Genomic DNA, 22,532 nt, shown 5'->3' on the forward strand with positions numbered 1-22,532 from the left:
TTTGAGAGTTCAACACCATAACATTTCTTCCTCCCCCTATATATACTACAGCTCCTTTCACATGCATAAAAAATTTACTATTTCCTGAATCCATAATTCCCTATCTATTCATCTCATGCATTACTTCCTCAGCTTCCGTAATCAAATACATCATCTTGTTCTGTTTTACAATATATGCATGTTCATTTTTAAATTCATGAATAGGATTCCCTTTAGCTCCAGAGAAGACAAAACAAAAAGGGAAAAATATATCAGGCCTTTGCAGGCACAAGTGGAAAGAAGGCAAAGCAAAGAAGTAGCTGACAAGTCCTCCAGCCATGTTGCCAAATCACTTTGTCTTGAGTAAACTTAGTATCTATCCTAAGAGTTCCAAAGGAAAAAAATGTCTCTCACTAGGGAATTTTTGCTAGTAATGCTTAGCACAGAAGGGCATAATCTGTCCCCATGACAGGTGCTTCTACTCACTTGTTTCTGTTAAAGAAGGTCAGACTAAGGAAGTTTGAACCAGAGGTGTCAAATCAAGAACCAAATTAAAATGTCACTAGGACATATTTGACAAAATAAATATGCAATAAAATATGAAAAATTATAATATGTGGTCTTTTCTAAGTAAGTATGTAACCTCCAGGGATCCTCATGTATGATTTAATGGTTCCATTTGACACCACTGGTTTACAACATCAAGAATTTAAATTTAACCAAAAACACTAAACTGATAAAAATTGTCCTAAGATTCCCACAGGAGAAAAAAAACAGCAAAGCCCATTAAAAAGTTTAATTCCCTAAATTTGTGAAAACAACAACAATGGCTCAGTAATGATCTTTGGGGTCTTCCCCATTAAAGCCACCACCGTTATGCTCCTTCCCATTTAGTGATCCAAATCATAGTCATCCCCATCATTGTCATTCAAATCACAGTCCTCTTCATCGACAATGTTAATCATGACAGAAGAACCATCACTGCTTAGTGTTACTTCATCAGCAATTAGCATTTTTAACGTCTCACGGTCACCACACAGGTGTTTTATTTTGGGGAAAGAGAAAAGCCTTTCCAGAGGTACATAAAATACATTTTCAATACAGAATGGCTTAGGGGTCTCCTCAGTAGGGTCATTTTTGAACTCATCACATTCAGGCTGGACATATTCAGGCTCATCACAACCATCACTATCATTCTTCATCTTGAGACTCTCTAGTAGATCTCTCTTCATTTTTAAGATGTAAGAAAAAACTTCATTGGACACTGCCTTCCGAAGGTACTTCTCTTCCTTCAGGCTTGGATATATCACTGTACCAACCTATAGGGAATAAAGAGCAATTTCAGAGACTATTTTCAAAACAAAAGATGTTCTTCAAAAACATATACACAAACACATATACAAATAATCAAGAAAAAAAGAAACCAAGTCATGGCAAAATCTCACTACAAAATGACTCTACTCTAGAGGGAGAAAAAAGAAGGCATATGAAATTATTAGTTGGAGCTTGTTCTCCTGAAGTTTATGAGGGCTATTCTATTCAACAAATATTTATTAAGCACTTGTAATGCATTTATTTCAGACTGTCTTTTTGCACTGATAGGCACTATGGCTACAAAGACAAAAATCACAACATTCTCTTCCCTCAAGTTTACATTCTAGTGAAAGGAGGTGGAAAACTGTAAAGTGAACTGTAAAACTGTATACAAAGTATATCAATTTGTGGGAGTGAGAACAACATAGAGCCAACATAGGAACCTGCACCTGACCTAAAACTTGAAGGAAGCTCAGAATTCTAAAGACAAAGAGGTGGTGCAGTTGATAAAGCACTAGACCTGAGATTAGAAGACCTAAATTCAAATCTGGCCTCAGATACTTACTAGCTGTGAGAGTCCCTGGCCAAGTCACTTAACTCCATTTGCCTCAGTTTTCTCATCTTTAAAATGAGCTGGAGAAGGAAACAGCAACTCCAGTATCTTTGCCAAAACTCCAAATGAGGTAATAAATAGGCAGACATGACTGAAATGACTAAACAACAAAAAGAATTCTGAGAAACTGGAAAGAAGGGAATGTATTCCATATATGGAGGACAACCTGAGCAAAGACATGAAACAGAAAATAAAATGTAGGAAGGTAAGTGGGCTGGAATCTAGTATAAAGGAGAATAACATATAAGGCTGGAAAGGAAGTGCTGAAGATACCAAATAATAAATATAAAAACATTCCCTGCCCTCAATAAATTAGCGATATTCTACTTTCTAGAGGTCATTCTAAAATACAAGAAGTAAATTTATGTGGTACAAATTGATATTATATCTGGAATAACCCAATTATGCAGACTAACTAAATTGAAAGACTCATTTAGTTTTTAAAATCTATTAGAAAAGAATGGGAAAAGAAAGGATATTTTCTTCAGAATATTTTTTATCCTGACACCTATAGTAATAAGTCACATGTTTTTAATGTACACTTTGTGCATAGAGAAGTGAAGTTTAAAAGTGTTAATCTTTCGAAAGAATGTTTTTATTACACATAGATATAATTTCTATTACTCATTTTCTGACATTTTGCAATCCATTTTTTCTCCCTCCCTCCATCCCTCCCCAAATTCCTCTTCAAGAGAGCAGGCAGGGGGCAGCTGGGTAGCTCAGTGGATTGAGAGCCAGGCCTAGAGACGGAAGGTCCTAGGTTCAAATTTGGCCTCAGACACTTGTGTGACCCTGGGCAAGTCACTTGACCCCCATTGCCTAGCCCTTACCACTCTTCTGCCTTGGAGCCATTGGCTCCAAGACAGAAGGTAAGGGCTTAAAAAAAAAAAAAGCAGGCAACATGATACAGGTTATATGTGATTGATATATATACATATGCATATATATATTTCCATGATTGTCATGTGAAACAAGACAAATGTCACTTATATAAGGGAAAAAAAACTTATAAAGGAAATAAAGTGAAAAGTGATATGCTTCAATCTGCCTTCTGCCTCCTAAGATAGTGGATAGTCTTTTTCATCATGAGTCCCCTGGAGTTGTCTTGGAGCAATTGTCATTGCTGACAATAGTCAAGTCATTCATAGATGATCATCATTGCTATTCCTGTGTACAATGTTCTCCTGGTTCTACTCACTTCATTTTGCATCACTTCATGTAAATCTTTCCAGGTTTTATTGTGATAATATTGTTTGTCATTTCTTATGGAACAATAGTATCCCATTATAATCATATACAACTTATTCAGCCATTTCCCCAATTGATGGACAACGTTTCGGTTTCCAATTCATTGCTATTACAAAAAGACTTGCTAAAAATATTTTTTTTACATGTAAGTAAGAAGAGTTTTTCAAAAACACGGGATCATTGAACCAAGTCTAGGTAATAAAGATAACAAGAAAGACTGGCAAAAACCTACATGCCCAACAATAGGAGTGATGATTTAAACGATGATTTAGTGATGTTATGGACTAACAATTAACACTTATATAGTGTTTTAAAGTGTTTTATATCTTTTATCTCACTTTATCTTCACATAGAATAATAATTCACAAATAATAAGTAAGAACTGTAAAGTACTCTTCTTATACCCATTTAATGATAAGGAAACTGAAGCTAAGGGAGAGTAACGTTCCCTGGGCTCGCTGAACTAGTAAGAGAGGACTTGACTACAGTTGTTCCTGACTCCCAACCTAGCACCATATTCACTTGGACACTTCTCTGCCTACTATAATACAATTAAGAAGATCAATTATGAGCAATATTAAGAATTCTAAATGAACCTTTATAAAATAACACAAAGCAGGAAAAGCAGAAGCAAAATAGAGAATTAACTAAAATTCACTTTTTTAAAATGTAAAATGTCATAAAATACTTAATGTTGTTATTATGACAAATTTTAAATCTTAAAAATAAGAAAAAATGAATAGTAGTGAAACAAGAATAGATGAGTATACTTTGCATTCAACTCCTGCCTTCTCCTGATCTGGCTTCCAGCCTCCTTGAACTGCCTATGGCTTTTGATATTGCTGAGGGCCTCCTCATTGATATACTCTTCTTTCTTACTCTGTGATACTACTCTCTCTTTGTCTAATGACTCCTCAATTTATTCTGCTGAAATATCTATATTCCACCTGCTAAGTGTGGGTACTGTCCCCAACAAGGCTCTGCCCTGATTACTCCCAAATGTATCTCAAGCTCAACATATATAAAAAAGAATTCCCTGTGTTTATCCCTTAAACCTGCCTCTCCCTCTAGGTTCTCTGTTTCTTGAAGATACCATTATGCTACTAGTCACCCAAGATTCATAATGTTAGGGTTGTCCTTAACTCTTTCCTCTTCCTGACCCATCAGCCCCCAATCCAAACAGTTATCAAGCCTCACCATTCTACCACCTCAACATCTCTCATATTCATTGCCTTTTATTTTACTCAAATTCAGAAGGTCCATATCTCTACTTGTTTGGACTATTACAATTGGGCTACTGCAAAATACTCCTAACTTGCCTCAAGTATCTCCCATCATATATGTAAGTACTGCCTTCCCTATTAAGAGTGTAAGTTCACTGAGGGCAGGGCCTGCCGTTTTTGTCTTTGTAACATCACTGTCTACTACAGGGCCTGTTGCACAGAAGGCATTTAATAAATACTTGTTGGTAACTGTTAGCTAATTTTACAGTCTAGGCTAACAGGATAGCACTGGGTTATAGTAAAAAAATTAAATTGCTTCTCATCATAACTAAGTCTTTTCAGCTTCCCTAGGCTTGTTTTACCATTCCCTGCTCTAGTTAGCAAGAAATCCAAAATCTGATTCAGGTATCAGGCAAATGATACAGGAAAAACTATACATAGCAACTTCCTGTATATCATTTCTATTACAAGAGGCTCAACTTTTCTATCAAAAATGCAGCTGAGGAAATTATCCTATCACCAAGTTGAGGGAATAACACCCAATCTTGCAAGTCTCTAAGTCTGTAGGACTATCTCATACAAAGATCATTAGTAAGTTTATAGTTCATCTTATGGGTCTAGGAAATACTTACTTTTGTATGAGTACATTCTGTTGTTTTTTCACTGTGTAGAGATTCATCAGTGTTGGGTATATTTTTGACAAAGACCCCTATCTGAGTACAGAATCCAACAGCCTCAGCTCCAGGTGGTGGTTCCCCTAATCCAGTAAATTCCACAGAATAACCATAATGTCTTGCTGCATCTAAAGCCCTGAAAGGAAAGAGACAAATTGTCTCTTTTAAGTTATGTACTTGAAGTTTTAAAATTAGATCAAGTTATATTACATTTTATAAGACTAATCAAAAGAAATTTGTACCTGAAAGAGCTTCATTTTTCAAGTGAGCAAAGTTGTTTTTTGCTTTTTTTTTTTAAAGGAAAAATATCTGAAAATTTTATTTAGTCTATTTAGAATATTTTTCCTTGGTTACAGGAATTATGTTCTTTCCCTCCTCTCTGCCTACCCCCTCCCATAGCCAATGTGCAATTCCATTGGGTTTTATATGTGTCCTTGATCAAAACCTATTTCCATATTATTGATGTTTGCACTAGGGTGATCACTTAGAATCTATATCCCCAATCATATCCCCCTCAACCCATGTAATCAAGCAGTTGTTTTTCTTCTGTGTTTCTACTCCCACAGTTCTTCCTCTAGATGTGGATAGCATTCTTTCTCATAAATCCCTCCGAATTGTTCTGGATCATTGCATTGCTACTAGTAAAGAAGTCCATTACGTTAGATTGTACCACAGTGTATCAGTCTCCATATATAATGTTCTCCTGGTTCTGCTCCTTTCACTCTGCATCAATTCCTGGAGGTCTTTCCAGTTCACATGGAATTCCTCCACTTTATTATGCCTTTGAGCACAATAGTATTCCAGCACCAACAGATACCATAATTTGTTCAGCCATTCCCCAATTGGAGGGCATTCCCTCATTTTCCTTTTTTTTACCACCACAAAGCGCAGCTATGAATATTCTTGTACAAGTCTTTTTCCTTATTATCTCTTTGGGGTATAAACCCAGCAGTGCTATGGCTGGATCAGAGGGCAGACAGTCTTTAAGCTTCTTTTAAGCATAGTTCCAAATTGCCCTCAAGAATAGTTGGTTCAATTCACAACTCCACAAGTAATGCCTTAATGTCCCAATTTTGCCACATCCCCTCCAACATTCTACCTTCCTTTGCTATCATGTTAACCAATCTGCTAGGTGTGAGGTGGTACCTCAAAATTGTTTTGATTTGCATTTCAAGTGAGTAAAGTTTTAAAAAGCTAAACAGATATATAACCAAACACATATGGTATAGATATTTTAAGACATGCCAATAAAATTATACAATGCTTCAAAGTGCAAATTTTTCAAAAATAATGTTTTACTATTCAACTTGGAGATCAGAGGCTAATGGTATTGAGCTGATGGCTCAGTAGCATCATTAACTATAAATCAATTCACACTAACAGAGGAGGAGATGGTGTATAACAAAACATAATGTCAATCCACATTTTATATTTGGCTTTAAAATGCAATAGGTAACACAGGCTCACTCACTTAAGCAAACACAAAGGTCTAAGAGAAGCCCTAAACAATATTGTCCAAAAAGCCTAATTTCTCTTCAGTACTCCAACTTCTCCTCTCTTGGACCTTCTGGTATAGCAGAAAATTATGGACTTGGAGTAAAAAGACATGGGTTTCCCATATCTCTTATTTACTAGCTACATGGCCAGAACAAGTTACTAAACCATTTGGAACCTGAGTCTTCAGATGTCTGAAAATGAGACTAATACTTATATGTCTCCCTCACAGTTGTTTTGAGGAAATAAGCTTTTAAATGCTATGTAAGTATAAGTTTTTGTTACTCCTGTAGAACTTGTTATTCTTTTTCCAGTCTTAACTAGACCCAGAGACTCACCAGTACCTTCACATATTCTCTGTGTTCACTCTTTATCAGAGATTCCTCAGTAAAGAATTTTATAACAGTCATTCATTTCTTAGTATGAATAGAAGCTTATATGTTTCCTCTAATTTACAGAATTTTTTACAGAAAATTTACAGTTTAATCATATTTCAAGTTGTCAAATAAAAGTCTTTGTTCTGGCATCAGTTAATTCTTGTAGTTGGCAACATAACCCCTGACCAGACATCCCAAGACAACCATAGACATGAATACGAAGAAATCTGGCTTTCCTGAGGCATGTATCTAGATATGAAGACAGATCCATCAAAACCAAGAGCTAATATTCACTTAAGGTGAATCCTCCTTCCTCATTTCTATCTTTAAAAATCCTTGCTTTCTTTCAAAATTCATCTTTGTCTCCACCAACATGTTTCTTTCCTCAAATTAACTCATATTTTCCAACACATATGATATATCCTTCTAATTGAAAATAAATACCTGGAGGGTATGGGCTCTTTTGTTTCTATTCTTGTGCCCCCACAGAATCCAGTCCAGGGCCTTGAACACACTTTGATGGATCTATGATCTTATCAATGTAGGTGCCCCCTCTGACCCTGCAGATTCCAACCCATCAAAATCTTCTGTTTCTTGAACAGGTCTTCCCATAAATTGACAGATTTACGTTCTATGGGTCTTTGTCTAAATCTCAACATTGGGTACAAATGGAGCACAATGTCTAGACAAACTACTGGTTATCTCTTACTATGGCCAGCCTACTTCTCTTTCTTGGTACATATTTCTTTGAGAATATGTTGTAGAACTAGAAGAACTGTGTATTCATTGGCAACATGATATATAGCTTACTCATATCTACATGTCTCTCCACTGTCCTTCAAAGGTGACCTGAACCTTGAAATCTTTGGATATTGTGGTATGCTGCCATACTTGGTAGTCATATCACATCACCAGAATATTAATGCTAAAAAGATGGGCCTTTTTTTCATTAAAAGCACAGTGCAATTTCTCCATATGCAAGCCAGTCTATTTTCTTCTTTAGTCCTGTACTTCTAAAGTGTCTATTCATTATATATTCACATAAAAGGACCAGAATTATGGGCTGTCAGTCCAAAAGCCTAACAGTTATAAGGATCAAAATTAATGGTTGGACAATAATTTTATGAAATTATGTGGTCACCAATATTTATTATATCTCAAGTCAGAAATTTATTTACAAAATAGAGAGGAAACAATATAGTAGAGAAATGTGAAGGGGATAGAAAAGTTATCTATTCTATCTTAATCTAGGCAGAGCTTTCAACCAGGAAGGCTGGTAGTGAATAATCGTGCAGCCTCCTCCAAATGGAAGCTAGTCTCTCCAGAAATTAGGAAAGGACTCATCCTTTCACTGACCCCACAAAGTAGTCCAGGAGTCAGAGTCCAAGTTGAAGTCAAGCTCCAAGCCCATGATCCAAGCCACAGAATTCAAGGCTTTTTATGGTGATTTCTTGTGCCTGCCCCTGTTCACAGGGGCCAATCACAGTTTCCAAATTGTCTAGTACTGCCCAAGGGACAGTGTTTGTGGGAACCAGTTCTCACCTTCTGGAGGGGTGAGTATTCATCAAAAGGGTTAACAGGTTCCTGGCTGATTGAATTTCTGAGGGTGTAAACTGATCATAGGATTCACAAGTTTGGGACTGAATTAAAAGGGTGGAGCTCTCTAAGTAAATGACTTATGAGTTCTCTAATTACCTTGCGAGCTTCTCACCTAGTAGTAAGTAGGGTGTTCAATCTTTTCTTGTTTCAATTCAAAAGTAGACAAAGAAGAGTTAATCCTGTCCTCACAATCTAAGTAGGGGTACTTAAGTTAGTGTTAACTCAAAATAGGCAAAGGGAATAAAGGATTCCCTTTCACAAGTATAAACTCAGAGAGAACAAAGAATTCCCTTTTACACAGTCTAGATGACAGGAATTTTTTGTCTTATGGGACGTTCTTTGTGTGGGTAGTAAGGCTCCACTTAGGAAAAAAGGTTTGCAGTATTCCAGAGATTCAAGTCATCACAACATTATACACACACGCACACACAAAAAGATATCTAGAGGACCTTATCATCTATAAACATATTCTGTCAGTAATGTTGTCTATGGCAATGGTAAAGGACATGCTCTTGCAAGCATATCACCCTGTTATTATTATAGAGTTTAACTGGACACTTAATATGCACACCCAAAAGAGTTATGATTTCTTCAAACAAAACTGCAATTGATTGTGTATGTACTTAAGTTACTTCATTCAACAGCAAAATATCAATCAACAGGCATTTATTAAGTAGTGTCCTGTGCTGAGCAGGGCACAGAGAAACTCCCTGTTGAGAGCCTCCCTCTCTATCAAATGACAAACCTATAAGTAAGTAACTGATTCCTAGGAAAATTCCCAAGGCACAGAAACTAATCAGCATGCTCACTATCACTCAAGTCAAAATGAGACTGGAAAACTGGCTCTTTCCCATTCCAAGTCCAGGACTCTATACAACACACCAGAGGCATAATAATCTGTCTGCAACCTACAACACTCCTGAGTATAGACTGAACCAAATTAAGATGGGAGAAATGTTTCCCAAACAAATTAAAATACAGTAAAACATAGATAATACTACATTTTAAACTCAATTATGCAACCCAGAAGGATCTTGATATTCAGTTTAGGGACCCTCAGATTTCTATTTGAGTTTGATACCACTGTACTATACTTCATACTTTAATAAATGTAAATAAATTGAAAAATTTTAACTGAATCAGTAATTTAATTAATATAAGGAACTTTTGATGAGAAAACTCCCTTCTATCAAAGCAAACCAGCATCTAATATGCTCTTAGAAAGTGACCTGTGACAGCATAAAGTCAATCACTTACCCAGGGTGTGACAAGGAAATCACTTTAAAAGACTGATATATATTAATTTAAGGTCGCCAAGGAATTCAGCTATGTAATTCCTAAATGAAAACTCAAGTCAGCCGTCAACCTTTTATAGAGTTTAATTACAAACAGAAGGAAGAAAGGAATTAGAGATAGAGAGAGAGGGAGGGAGAGAAGGGAATAGGGCTTAAATACCCCTTCTGTTCAGGCTGGGCCAAAAGGCCCAAGCCCTTAGATAGCTGGGGCAAAGAAAGGAGATCAGTCCCTATTACTCACGTGACCAAAATGGAGAAACAGTCTCAAGGGCCTCCACCTCCAGCTTCCTTCAGAGCAAGCTTCTCAGAGCACCTCTCCAACCACTCAGAGCCAAAACTCTCCAACCACCCCCCTCAGTCCTCAGACCCCTCCCCTCTATCTTTAAGGAAAACATCCAAGTTCCCTCCCCTCAGTTCTCACATCTACCAATCACTGTCCATCATTTTCCCTGTGCCAATAGTGGCTCTAGCTTAACCCAGGACCGCCCAGAGGTCTGTGGCTTTGCACATGTCTGTTGAAGGTCATATTCTCAAATAATTAAATCTTGATCTTTTGCTACAGCCCTTCCTAAATCCTGTTACCCTGAGTAGGGTAGAGATTGGAATAATTAAATTTTGATCTATGCTGCAGCCCTTCCTAAATCCTGTTAGGACTGAGTAGGGTGGAGATTGCAATTTCCAAGACCTGGTTCTGTCATTCCAAGTATCTCCATTGTATCAATTCTAAAATCAATCATGACTCAAAGAAATTCCTGTTCTATGCTTAAGCATAGGTCAAAGCCCTTTCCATTGTTCAGCAAAAGGTTTCTGTCCTAAAGTAATCTTAAGAAGGGAGGAGGAGGAACCTCCCATGCCAATGGGGTTCACATTCCAATAGAGTTCCCACTCTCAATAGGAAATTTTTCAAGTATGAAATTTCCCAATGGTGAAATTTCCAACATTTATAAGTCTAAGAAATTTTAAGGTTTACAAGGGTCACATGACCAGTACATGTAAGAAGGAGGCCTTGAATCTAGATCTGACTTCAAAGCCACTACACCACTGCTGTCTCAAGGGGGAAATGTGAAGGAATCCATGTATTGGAGGCATGAAAGAAAGAAATTAAGGGAGAAATAGAAAAGCTATCATGGTGGAAGTATATTAAAGAACAGTCCACAAAGCTTATGATTAGTTTCCTGAATCTTAGATATTCTTATAGCAGTAATGGAGAGTAAGAATTATGTGGACACTGGCTGGCATGCACTATTAAAAGTAGAAGTAGCTGATAAATATTAAGCATGCCTACATGATCACTTTTCAAAAAAAATACTTAAGTGACAGAGGGTAAAGAGACTGCAGTTCTGGGCTTGCTTCTGATCTTGAAGGACTAGATGCTAGATTATGTAGTTAAAGATGTAGAACCCCAATGACAACTCTCATGAAGTTTTGTTACAGCTAAAAAGGGAGAAGCCTGGGCATAGTCCATGGTGCACCTAGACTAAAAACAGATTTGAATATTTCAAAAAATAGGTAGGATCCCACTGTCTGCAGTTCTGCAGGGGAAGATGACCCAAGAGGGATGGAATAGTCCCTAAGGAATTCTCACAAGTTATTTCAATGATAAGCAAGATGGAAATAGGAAATTCATCAACCGAATTACAATTTTTTTTCCCAAAAGACAAACATGAAACTGATCATCAATTCAAAAATCCAGATAAGGATTTCTAAGGCCCAGAATGAGGTGGGGGTAAGCAATGGATGTTGAAGACAAAAAAAAAATGGTCTTCCTTAATAAAGCTATATTATCAAGAGGAAAAAAGACTCAAAGAAGGTATATATCCACAGGAAGTAGGGGAAGAAAGGAATGGAATGACAAGATAAAAGAGAAAATTATTCAACTCTTATTTTTTATAGATACTTCTCAAAAGTCTTCCAGGACCCCTGGAGGCTGTGTGAATAGATATGGAAACACTTCTGGAGAAGTTAATGAAAGAATTTTAGAAAGATGACTGAGACAGGGAAAATGGCATGGGGCTTCAAAGCCTTTTGACAGTGTTGTGAACCTTGAAAGTTCCTCTCCCTCATATCAACATTATGATTGGAGGTACAAAAGCCACAATGCTGATAAAGCTACAGGAGGCTGGAAGAAGAGAATAAGGGTGACTTCTGATGTTTGTGGGGGTTTTTGCAGTTTGATGCTTCTTTGATCCCACAGAATTTACTATAATACAAAGTAATGCTCCCATTTAGATCAGTCAGTATTTTTCACTTTAGTAGGAGCTCAAGCACAACTGGTTTTGAGTGGATGCTAACCTTGATGTGCCACAAACTAAATGAGAAAGCTTTCAAGGAGTTCAAAATTGAAAGAAGGACCATGGGCTATGCTTTACCCTCCTCAACATGGCTTTCCTAAACTCTCTTCCTCAGGCCTTATAAACAATCCCTTTCTTTCTCAGGGGACTAAACAGGTCTCCTATTTTAGAAAAGAAATTGAAGCTATCTTAAGCTCTTTCTCCCTGCTCTCTACCTCCTTCTATATCATATTGTTTCTTCCTTTATTTGATAAAACAATGGTTTTTCTCCTAGTAAGGCTAAACCTTCTAATTATATCCCAAGTTCTCTTCATCTCCTCCAAGACCTTTCATCTTTAAAAATCCCATATCTTTTTCCCAGCTAAATACTTCAAAAGAGTCATCTACTCTTATTGCCCTGATCTTTATCTCAGGCTCTTTCTGCAGTCTCTTGCAGTCTAGTCTGGCTTTTGACCTACCTAAAACTGCTTTCTCCAAGAGTTCCATGGGCCCTCTTAGTTGCCTTTTCTCAGTTCTCAATGTTTCCACAGTTGCTTTGATTTTCTCTTCCTTCTGGCAACTGTTCTTTCTCTTAAACTTTATGATACTGCTCTCTGCTGGTCTCCTCATGCCTGACAACTTCTTTTTATAGTCTCCTGGGTTTTTTAAATGGACCCTAAATTCAATGAGCCAAAAGCCATCTAACACAATCCTGGACATGCTACACTAAAGCAGAGGTTCCAGGAATAAGTGTGGGACTTTGCCCAGCTCAGATGAAGCTGGAATATTATTTCATTCTGGGCATTGAATCTTGGGAAGGACACTAATAGGTACAAAAAGGTGCAAAGGGTGGTAACAAAGATAGCAGAAGGCCTCAACTATGTGCCCAATGAGGACTGGTTGAAAAAACTGGGGATGCCAAACCTACAGAAGACTGAGGAGGAATACTATCTTCATATTTTTTTATGTGGAAGATGGATTGGGTGTGCTCTGTTTAGCTTCAGAAGGCAAAAGAAGGAGCTACCAAAAAAACATTTATACTTCATGTAAAGAGAAATTTCTTAACATTAAAGTGGAATAGGCTGCCCCCTTAATGAAAGTCTTTGGACAAGGACTGGCCACTGGGTAGCCTATGGGAATGCTCAAGAGATGATCCTTTTTTTCCAGGAACAAATTAAACTTCATGACCACTAAGAATCCTTCTCATTCTAAAATTAAATAAATATATAATATTTTTGGTGTTTCATCCATCTCCCACCTCAGCTAGCAAGAGTCATTTCTCAATGGCTTATCCTGGGCTATTTTCTCTACATTTCCTTTAGAGATTTCATTAGCTCTAATGACTTAAATTATTTCTAAGTGACCCTGCCACCAAAATACATGACACTACCTACTCTGTTACAAGTAGAGCACCAGACCTGGAGTCAGGAAGATGAAAGTTCCAATCTAGCCTCAGAACCTTCCTAGCTATGTAAGTAAGTAACTGGCCTATAGTCACATAGCTAGGAAGGTCTATTCACCTCAGCTTTTCACCTGACACATTAAAGAAGGAAGTGGCAAACCACTCTAATATTGCCAAGAAACACCCCCTGGCCTCCATGGGATCATATAGTCAGACACAACTGAACAATAACACTCTATTAACAGGTCAGTTTGGCTCAGACACTTAATCCCTCCCTGTAAAGGGCATCCTAGACAATAAAGAAATTAAGAGGCACTAAACAATTTAGAGGAATCTGGTCAAAGAAAATGAAAATCAAATTTGTTGAATAGGGAGAAGCCAGAAGATCAGAAGAAAAAATAAGTAATAATAAAATGTAATCTACAAACTACTTATAAAGAGTTATAGCAAGTATAAAGGGCAAAAAGAGTATCTATACATAGATAACTCCCAAATACACACACACACACACACACACATATATATATATATATATATATATATATATATATATATATATATAACCCAAACTACTTTTGAACTCTAGATCCATATGACTGCCTGCTAAATATCTAAATGTCCCAAAGGTACCTCAAAAGGACCAAAAGAGAACTCAAGCTTTCTCTTCCTCTAAACTTTTCTTACACCATCCTTTCCTCATTTTCTAAATCCAACAAGTTGCCAAGCCTTTTCATCAATTTTACTTCCACATTTCTCATAACTTACCACTCCTAAGGCTACAACAATTATTTAAGTTTTCCCTGCCTCTTATATGAACTTATTCCAATATCCTTCTAATAGATCTCTTCAAACGAGTCTTCGCACTACTGCCAAAATAATCTCCCTAAAATGTGGACCAACCATGCCCCTCACCTGTTCATGATCCTTCAGGAAAATTCTACTAAGATAAAGTATAAAGTCCTCAATTTGCTATTTAGAGCTATGCGTCATCTGGCTAGAGCCTACCTTCCTATTTATTTGATATAGCATGCTTGGTATATAATTGTTTGCATGTTATCTCCCCCATTTAATTGTGCATTCCTTGAGGACAAGGGCTTTTCTGAGTCCTCAGGATTTTGTACTATGCCTACTACATAGTAGGTGCCTGATAAATACTAATTGATATGTTCTAGCAAAATTGACCTGGTTGACATTATTGAACTACGTATTCCACCTCCTCACATCTTACAATGATTTTCTTCGCTCCTAGAATATACTCCCTATTCACCATTATTTCTCAGATCCTCTATCCAACCCTCAAAACCTTCCCTTCAGCTAGCACTCTCTCCTTCCTCAGGCTAAGGCCTCTAGGCCAGTGTCAAGTGATGATGATGTCTGCCCTGGGAGCCAAGGTTCTTTAAGACACTCAACAGAAATGCTGTATCACACGCAAGAGAAATATCCTGAGGACTCCAACAAAAGGTCTCCAGGAGTCGAGTTACCCTTTTGCTACATATACTCTTGACTCCCAAGGTTCTGGTGGAAGACTGTGTCCCAGGCTTTTTGAGGAGGATGTTTGTACAAACTGCTCTTACTACACCACCTTAGTAAGTAACTCTCTCTAAAAGCTAATTAAAACCAGCTAAATAACTGATATGAAGATTTCCTCAACCCATAACGGATGCCATTATAATCAACATATAGGCTATGCTCTGGGAAGCTGAGACTAAAATGTGTATTATGCTTTAAAAAATATAATGGCAAACTGAAGAGGTCCTATAGAATTGGAAACTGACAAATGTCTCAACTGTCAAAACTAAGGGAGAAAATAGTAAATAGGTCAAACTAGAGACCAGCAAGCATGACTGACCTCTGGCAAAATTCTAGAATGCATGTAAGTGATGGGATGAGTATTTAGAAAGTCATAATTTCTTAGAGCCAGAGCCAGCATACTTAGAGCCATCTTGGTCACACTAAGAATCTCATCTCCTTTTCTGACATGTTATTAGACGTGGTAAGTCAGAGAACTGCAGGAGATATAGTACGTCTAGATTTTAACAGAACACTTAACTTAAAAAAAAGATATATTTATATCTGCTTTTTCACTGAACCCTAAAAACCCTGGGCCTTTTCCATCTAACTTGGAGCTGAAACCTTCTATGCATATTGTTTCCCCCAACTGTCTTTGAGAGCAATTGTCTTCTTTTTGATTTGTATTCCCAGCACTTAATACAAGGCAAACATTTAATAAAAGCTTTTTATTCTATAATTTAACATACACTTTAACATATAAAGAACTAAATTTTATTACTTTAACCTCAACTGTGAAAATTATTCACAAAACTTACCAACTTTGAAATTGTGTTCTGTCCCATTCAAACTTGTGATCTGGATGTCGGAATACTGTCTTTCCTGAAAATAAGGGATTAAATTCAGAATTCGGTGTGCTGATAATAACTGTGGTTGGAGACAAGAATCCAAATATTGCTTCTGGGAATTGGGCCAACTCTTTGGCTTCTAGATGTTCTATTCTGAAAATGTTAAAATACAATGAATTAAAATATAGTATTGATTCTTTAAAGTACCTTTTCTAAATCAGTTAATAAAAACTATATCTGGTTTGACATTGATCTCTTTTTAAATGTCTATAATGACTAATATTTATAATATCTATAGTACTATATTAGTCTTTACAACAAAATTTAGTCATCAAGTCAAAAAGCATCAGAGAGTATGCTGTTCTCTTTATTTTTTTTCCACCTACTATTTCGCTTATGAGCCTTATACTTTCTGCCCTAGATGTTGTATGAGACATATTTTAGAGACATGGAACTCCTAAACTAGCAGAGTACATATGCAGGCAGCTAATAGAGATACCAAAAAATTCCCACATATCCATGGTAAGATTTTACCATTCCTGGGTTGGAGAAGAACAAGTATTAAGGGAAGTTTCATGCAAGGGGTAGCTTCTGACTTGGATTTTAAAGGTTGGCAGAAATTTAATCAACCAAAAAGCATGTATTAATTCCTTACTTTGCACCAGGCCCTGTGCAATATGCTAGGGATGCAGAAATAAAAAATAAACAATGGCTGCCCTCACAAAGTTTACATTCTGTGGGTAAAGAGGAAGAGGAAGGACATTCTAAAAATAAAGTGGGAGTGAACAAAAACATGAAGGCTGGCAGTCATAAGATATGTGGGACCAGAAAATAATTCAATTTGACTAGAAAATTCCCTTCTTTTACATTTCCCATTTCCCCTCAGTTCAGATATATACAAAATACTTGGGATATTATAGTACTACAAATAAGATCATCAGAAATTAAATCCAGAGTTAAATCAAGGGACTATTTTGTACAATGCACATTTTGATACTATGTTTGGTGCCATAAATTTTAAGAGTCTTGGTTATTGGATCACATATATTGAGATGTAAGGCACTTGGGAGGTCACCTAGTTAAAGCATCTCATTTTATAGATGAGAAAACTGAGACTGAGAGGTTAACTAATTTGTCCAAGGTCACAAAGGAAGTGAGCATCCAAGATGAAATTTGAACCCAAGTCCTCTGACTCTAATTAGTGCTCTTTCTATTGTACCTTTTTTATTCACAAGGAGAATTCACAAGGGGAAAAAACAAGATGGACAAACCCCAAAATGATAAAAATGTCTAAAAATAAAGTTGAGGAAAAATGATAAAGTATATTTTTTCTATTTAAATATATACATATATGTGTGTATATGTTATATGTGTATGCATGTATGTATGTGTATATATATATATATATATATATATATATATATATATATATATATATATAGCCATGGCTGTGATTACCAATTAGAGAAGAATAAGAGGCAGACTGATAAGCTGAGAAGGCTTCCAAAGAAAGTGGATTTGAAATCTAGAATTGCCAGAAAAGATGTAAACAACAGCACTTGGTGAATTACCCCCACAACTTACAGGACAGTGTCAGGGCAGAACTAAAGGGAAAGGAAGCTCATGACAATGAAGTCCAATGAGCCACATATCAGGAATGAGTGGTTCTGTAAGAAGGAGGATAAAGGGGTAAATCAGGTGTTCCTCAAAGCAGAGCAATATGTGGAAGGGAAGTGGTTGGAATTTCCTCAAACAAAAATGCCCTTTGTTTTTATTTCAACTGTTGTTTACATGAAATAATAAAAATATCACCACCTAAATTATTTTTTGTGTGTATAAATGAAAAAATAAAAGATGGAACTGGAAAAAGCCTCATCAACTTCATATTTATAAGAAGACCTAAAGAAAAAGTAACTAATTACATTCTTTGGGTTTATCTAACACCTCATTTCTGAAAATATAACAAAAACTAATTTTTTAAAGTGCTCTAGAGGGCACTTGCATTATTGAAAAAGCAGGTGTCAAAGGTGGAGCCAAGAGTAGAAGCACAGAAAGCTGGAACTGCTCTGAGAATCCTTTCCACTCATATAGTGCCTCAGAATGAATACTGGAGTAACAGAACCCACAAGGGGATGGAATGAAACAACTCTCCTACAGAAAACAACTTGAAAGGTCGACTGAGAGGGTCTATTTCACTGAGGTGAGAGGGGAGCACAGCTGGCAGCAAAGCTATGCCTAGGAGTACAAGCTGCTAACCTACTGCTCCAGGTTCTGAAGCTGAGCACAAGCCAACTTCAAGACTCTGAGACCCTACCTAAGCCAACAGCAGAGTACTCTACGCTTACCCCTTGAAGTTCCAAGCCCTAGGCACAAGCCTGCAGTGAGGCCCCAAGCCCTAGTACAAGGCAGTCCATGATACCTAACCCATTCAAACCAAAGGGGAGGCCCAGAGCCACTTCCCAAGCCTGAAATAAGTCCCCAAGCTCCATTACAGAGCAGTCCATAGTGCACCTGACTGGTGAAGCTCAGAGTGAGGCTCCAATCCCCTGCTCAAATCTGCAGTGAAGGCCCAAACCCCACCACAAACCCAGCACAAAGCAGTTCACAGTGCACTAGGAAAATAAGCAAATGAAAAAAAACAAAAACCACCACCACCACCACCACCACCACACACACACAACATCTAACCATAGAAAATTATGAAAAAAAGGAAGAACAAGGCACAGATTCAGAAGGGGGAAGTGAGATCAAAGCAGCCACAAAACTTCAAAGAAAAATGGAAATTGGTCTCAGGTTCTAGAAGAGCTCAAAAAATAATTCAATAAACATTTACTAAGTGCACACCATGTGCAGGCACTATACTAAGCATCAGGGCTAAAAAAAGGACAAATGACAGACTCTCCTTTGATCATCTTCCTTAAGCAAGTTCTAGATTCATACTATATAAATCTATTACCCAACTAGATCTCAGTGGCTGTTACCTATAGACACTCAAAACCTTCTTCCCTGTTCAAAGAGTTCAATACTCAGTGACACTCTGTTCTTGCAATTCCTTTAACAAGAAATTCTATGCCTTTTCCCTGGCTGGAATACATCTCCACCTCTTAGCTTCTCTGGTTTCCTTCAAGTCCCAGTTAGAATCCCATCTTCTACAAGAAGCCTTCTCTAATCTCCTTTAACTCTAGTACCTCCCTTCCAATTTATCGTGCATATAGTTTGTTTGTACATAACTTGCATGTTGTTCCCCCCATTAGACTGTGAAATCTTCAGAATGGGACTGTCATTTGCCTTTTTTCAGCCCCAGAGCTTTCTATAGCACCTGGCACATGTTGTACACTTAGTAAATGTTTATTGACTGACTTCTCAACTCTTGCCCTCATACTAGGAGACTTCTATATATTATGATACCCCTTCGAATACCCAACTTTCTAGTTCCTTAATCTATCCAATTCCCAAAACATAATTCTCCATTCTACCTTAAGCTACATCTTTTACCTTACCATTATCTTCCATAAACTTCTATTTCCCTGTTCACATACTCTTAAATTCCTTTATCCAGTCATCATCTTTCATCATTCCATTTTCACTTAGTTTACATGAACCCTAATTCTGTGCTTCCTCCTCAAAGTGATTTCTTTTCCCTCTATTCCTCAGTTCTTTCCCAGGCTCCTGCACTGGCCAAACTCTCCTTTCACTCCTTGGTGAATCAACTCAATCCTACACTATCTTCTACTCTCCATCTTCTTGTCCCCCCATTCTATCACGGATCCTATCTAGACAAACCCCAATATGAGATGACTCCCATCTTGTCTCCTTTGCTATTTAATATAATAGCTGGAGGAAATAATAAAACTCTGCTGACTGGGGCCACTACAAACTCATATTATCTAAAGTGTCTGGGCCCTAACTGCAGGAATGCAAAGATTCTATTTCCTCCTAATAGATTCTCTGTGCCACTTTTCATGTCAATTATTCCAAAAGTTCTAGTCTCTCCTTAGGCATTACACTGTACCCTTCCTCCCATCTTCTCAGGTGAGGACTTCATCTCACTAGTACACTGAAGGAGACCATTCACCAAACCTACCTCTTTATCTCACATCAGACATTCTAGTTTCAGATGAAGAAATGATTCTCTTTGCCAAGACCAATTCCTTTAACAAACCTCTGACCTCTCCAGCAAACAGCCCCTACTATTATTCTCCATCCCCATTCTTCAGTCTCTCTCATCTACTCACTCATCCTCTGATGTCTACAAATGTTCCCAAGTCTCCTCCATCCTTCAAATTAAAAAAAAAAAATTAAGCCCTTGCTTGGCAAATCTCCACTAATTATTGTCCTATATCCCCTTACAGAGCTAAACTTATCCAGAAAGCAAAATACAACTGGTGCTTTTGATACTACACAGAAAAAAAAAAAGAATAGGCAGTCAACAAGCATGAGTGGTTAAGTAACTTGTGCAAAGTTACACAGCTAGTAGTGTCTGAGGCAGGTTTTAGACTCAGGTCTTCCCAATTCCTATTCCAACTCTATCCCCTGTGCCAATGGGCTCTTTAGGAAGTAATCTCCTTCCCATTCATATAGAGGCCAGATGATCATGTATCAAATAGATTGTAGGCAGGATCTTTTTTCTGGGTATGGGTTGAACTAGATGGTCATAAAAGTCCTTTCCAATTCACGAATTCTCTTAATATCAACAAAGAATGCAAGTCTCCTTATGTTATGCCACATTTCTTTTTTTTTTTAATTACTAAACAAGGTCCTGTGGTTACATCTAAGCCACAGTTCTAATGCTAATAAAAAAAAACAAAGTAGGGCTTTTTAAAGGCATTTTGGGGAAAAGAGAATCAAAGGAGAGAGAGGAAAATGATGATAGAGAAGACTGAGCAACTTAATTCTTACTTTGTTTTTTTCCTTCTGCCAAAAAAGGGATCTGGAGACAAGGAACAACAATGTAGCTAATCAAGGAGTAAAGAGATAATAGGAGCACCTGTCATCAATAAATTCAAGTCACCAGGACTGGAGAATATTGCCCTGGAGACCTCATAATCAGTAGCTGCAATGTAAGTTGCAATTAGTGATCTTTAAAGGGCCACAGAGAATCTGAGAAGCATCTCAACAAAGGAGGGTCAATGTTACCTTGATTAAAAAAGAAAAGATAAAACATGGCTAATATGGAAATGTTTTGCATGACTGTATATGTATAAACTATATCAAATTGCCTGCTGCCTCAGGAAAGGGAAGAGAAGGAGGGAGGGAGAGAATTTGAAATTCAAATTTTTAAAAATTGAATGTTAAAAGTTTTACATGTAATGGGGGGAAAAAAGTTTAAAGGAAAAAGTAGACCTTCAGAACCAGAGGCCAATAAGCTTGATTTAAATTCTTGTCAAAATTTTCCCATAAAGAAAAATTTAACATCTGTATTACAAGCCCTATTAACTTCAACTAGGTGTAGAACGTGAAAGGGTTAGGGGTTTTTTTGCCTTCAACCAAACAAAAATTTTCATGTATGAACCATTAACCATATTTTACAGTTAACAACTCTAATTTTCCACATATTAGTCAACCAATAAGCATTTATCAAATTTTACTAAACATGTCAGGCATAGTGCTAAGCATTTAATAAAGTAAAAATTAGTTCCTGTCCTCAACAAGAGTATACTTTAACGGGGAAAACTATTAGTCTCTATTACTGCTCCTTTAAATGTTAATAACTTCAATGTTACTCTCTCTTTCAAAGTAAAGTTAGTTGGGTCAAAAGAATTATAAACATAATAAATGCCACCAATAAGAATCTAGAGCATTTCTCCTCCAAGATGCAATTTACACACCCTTTGAAAAATGATTCTCAGAATACTGTAATGTTTTATCAAGGCCTTTTTAAACAATTGTCATTCCTCAATTCCACTTCTTCCCTAACCGAACTCTCTTGGAACCATGTAGTACAGTTAAATGATGCCCTGATCATGTCTAGTAAGTAGCACATGCCTCAATTCTGCATCTGTAGTCTCTTCCCTCTCAGTAAGAAGGAGGTATTTTCATCAGTCCTCTAGAGTCAAAATTTGTTTTTGCCTTGATCTGGGTTTTGAGGTCTTTTAATTATGTTTTCTTTGACATGTGTAGTCATCATGTATGTTGTTCCCTTGGCTCTGCCACACATGGTATACACTTACTCTCTGTTGGTTGACCCAACTGGTTGGTCTCAGATGGATTTAGGTGGTACACCACTCTCTAGGAGGTCACCATTGCATTTACATGAGTAAAAAATAGGGCTTAGAGGTAATTTAGAATATGTGATTTTCCCTTTATTTCCCACTAATTTATTCAGAAAAATTCTTTAATTAGTGTCACAGAATACCTGTCATAGTAATAATACTCACAGTTCTATACATGTTATCAAGTCAAATCCAAGGAGGCAAGGATCTTTTTCCACCACAGAGCCATGATATAAGGTAATAGTTAAAGGTCTTTCCCTGGGATCTAGATAGTCTCCAGCACCTGTATGTAACCTATAACTGTAAAAGCATAATTTTAAGAGTGACTAAAGGTGCTCTGATGCCCATAATCATTAAGTCAAAGCTCCACCAGGCCTTCAAGATGAAGGAATTTGACTCCCAAAGAACTAGTCATACTAACCTTATCTGAGAATCAAACTGTAGCATAAACTATAAAAACTCTAATGGCAAAATA

At 37.1% G+C, this 22,532-nt stretch overlaps 1 protein-coding gene across 4 annotated transcripts in view; it reads right to left on the reverse strand.

Annotated features, from left to right (window-relative positions):
• Positions 1-760: 760 nt before the first annotated feature.
• The window catches only part of HENMT1 (HEN methyltransferase 1), a 30,224-nt gene continuing 8,452 nt past the window's right edge, over positions 761-22,532 (reverse strand). For all 4 annotated transcript variants that reach the window (XM_007485061.3, XM_001381884.3, XM_007485063.2 and 1 more), the window contains exons 4-7: positions 22,223-22,357; positions 15,816-15,998; positions 5,010-5,187; positions 761-1,298 (exon numbers count right to left, since the gene is read on the reverse strand). In XM_007485061.3, the coding sequence (XP_007485123.1) occupies positions 870-1,298; positions 5,010-5,187; positions 15,816-15,998; positions 22,223-22,357 (925 nt within the window). In that variant the 3' untranslated portion in view covers positions 761-869. The remainder of the gene's footprint in view (positions 1,299-5,009; positions 5,188-15,815; positions 15,999-22,222; positions 22,358-22,532) is intronic.

The sequence above is a fragment of the Monodelphis domestica genome, chromosome 2, assembly GCF_027887165.1.
Source record: "Monodelphis domestica isolate mMonDom1 chromosome 2, mMonDom1.pri, whole genome shotgun sequence".
NCBI lineage: Eukaryota > Metazoa > Chordata > Mammalia > Didelphimorphia > Didelphidae > Monodelphis > Monodelphis domestica.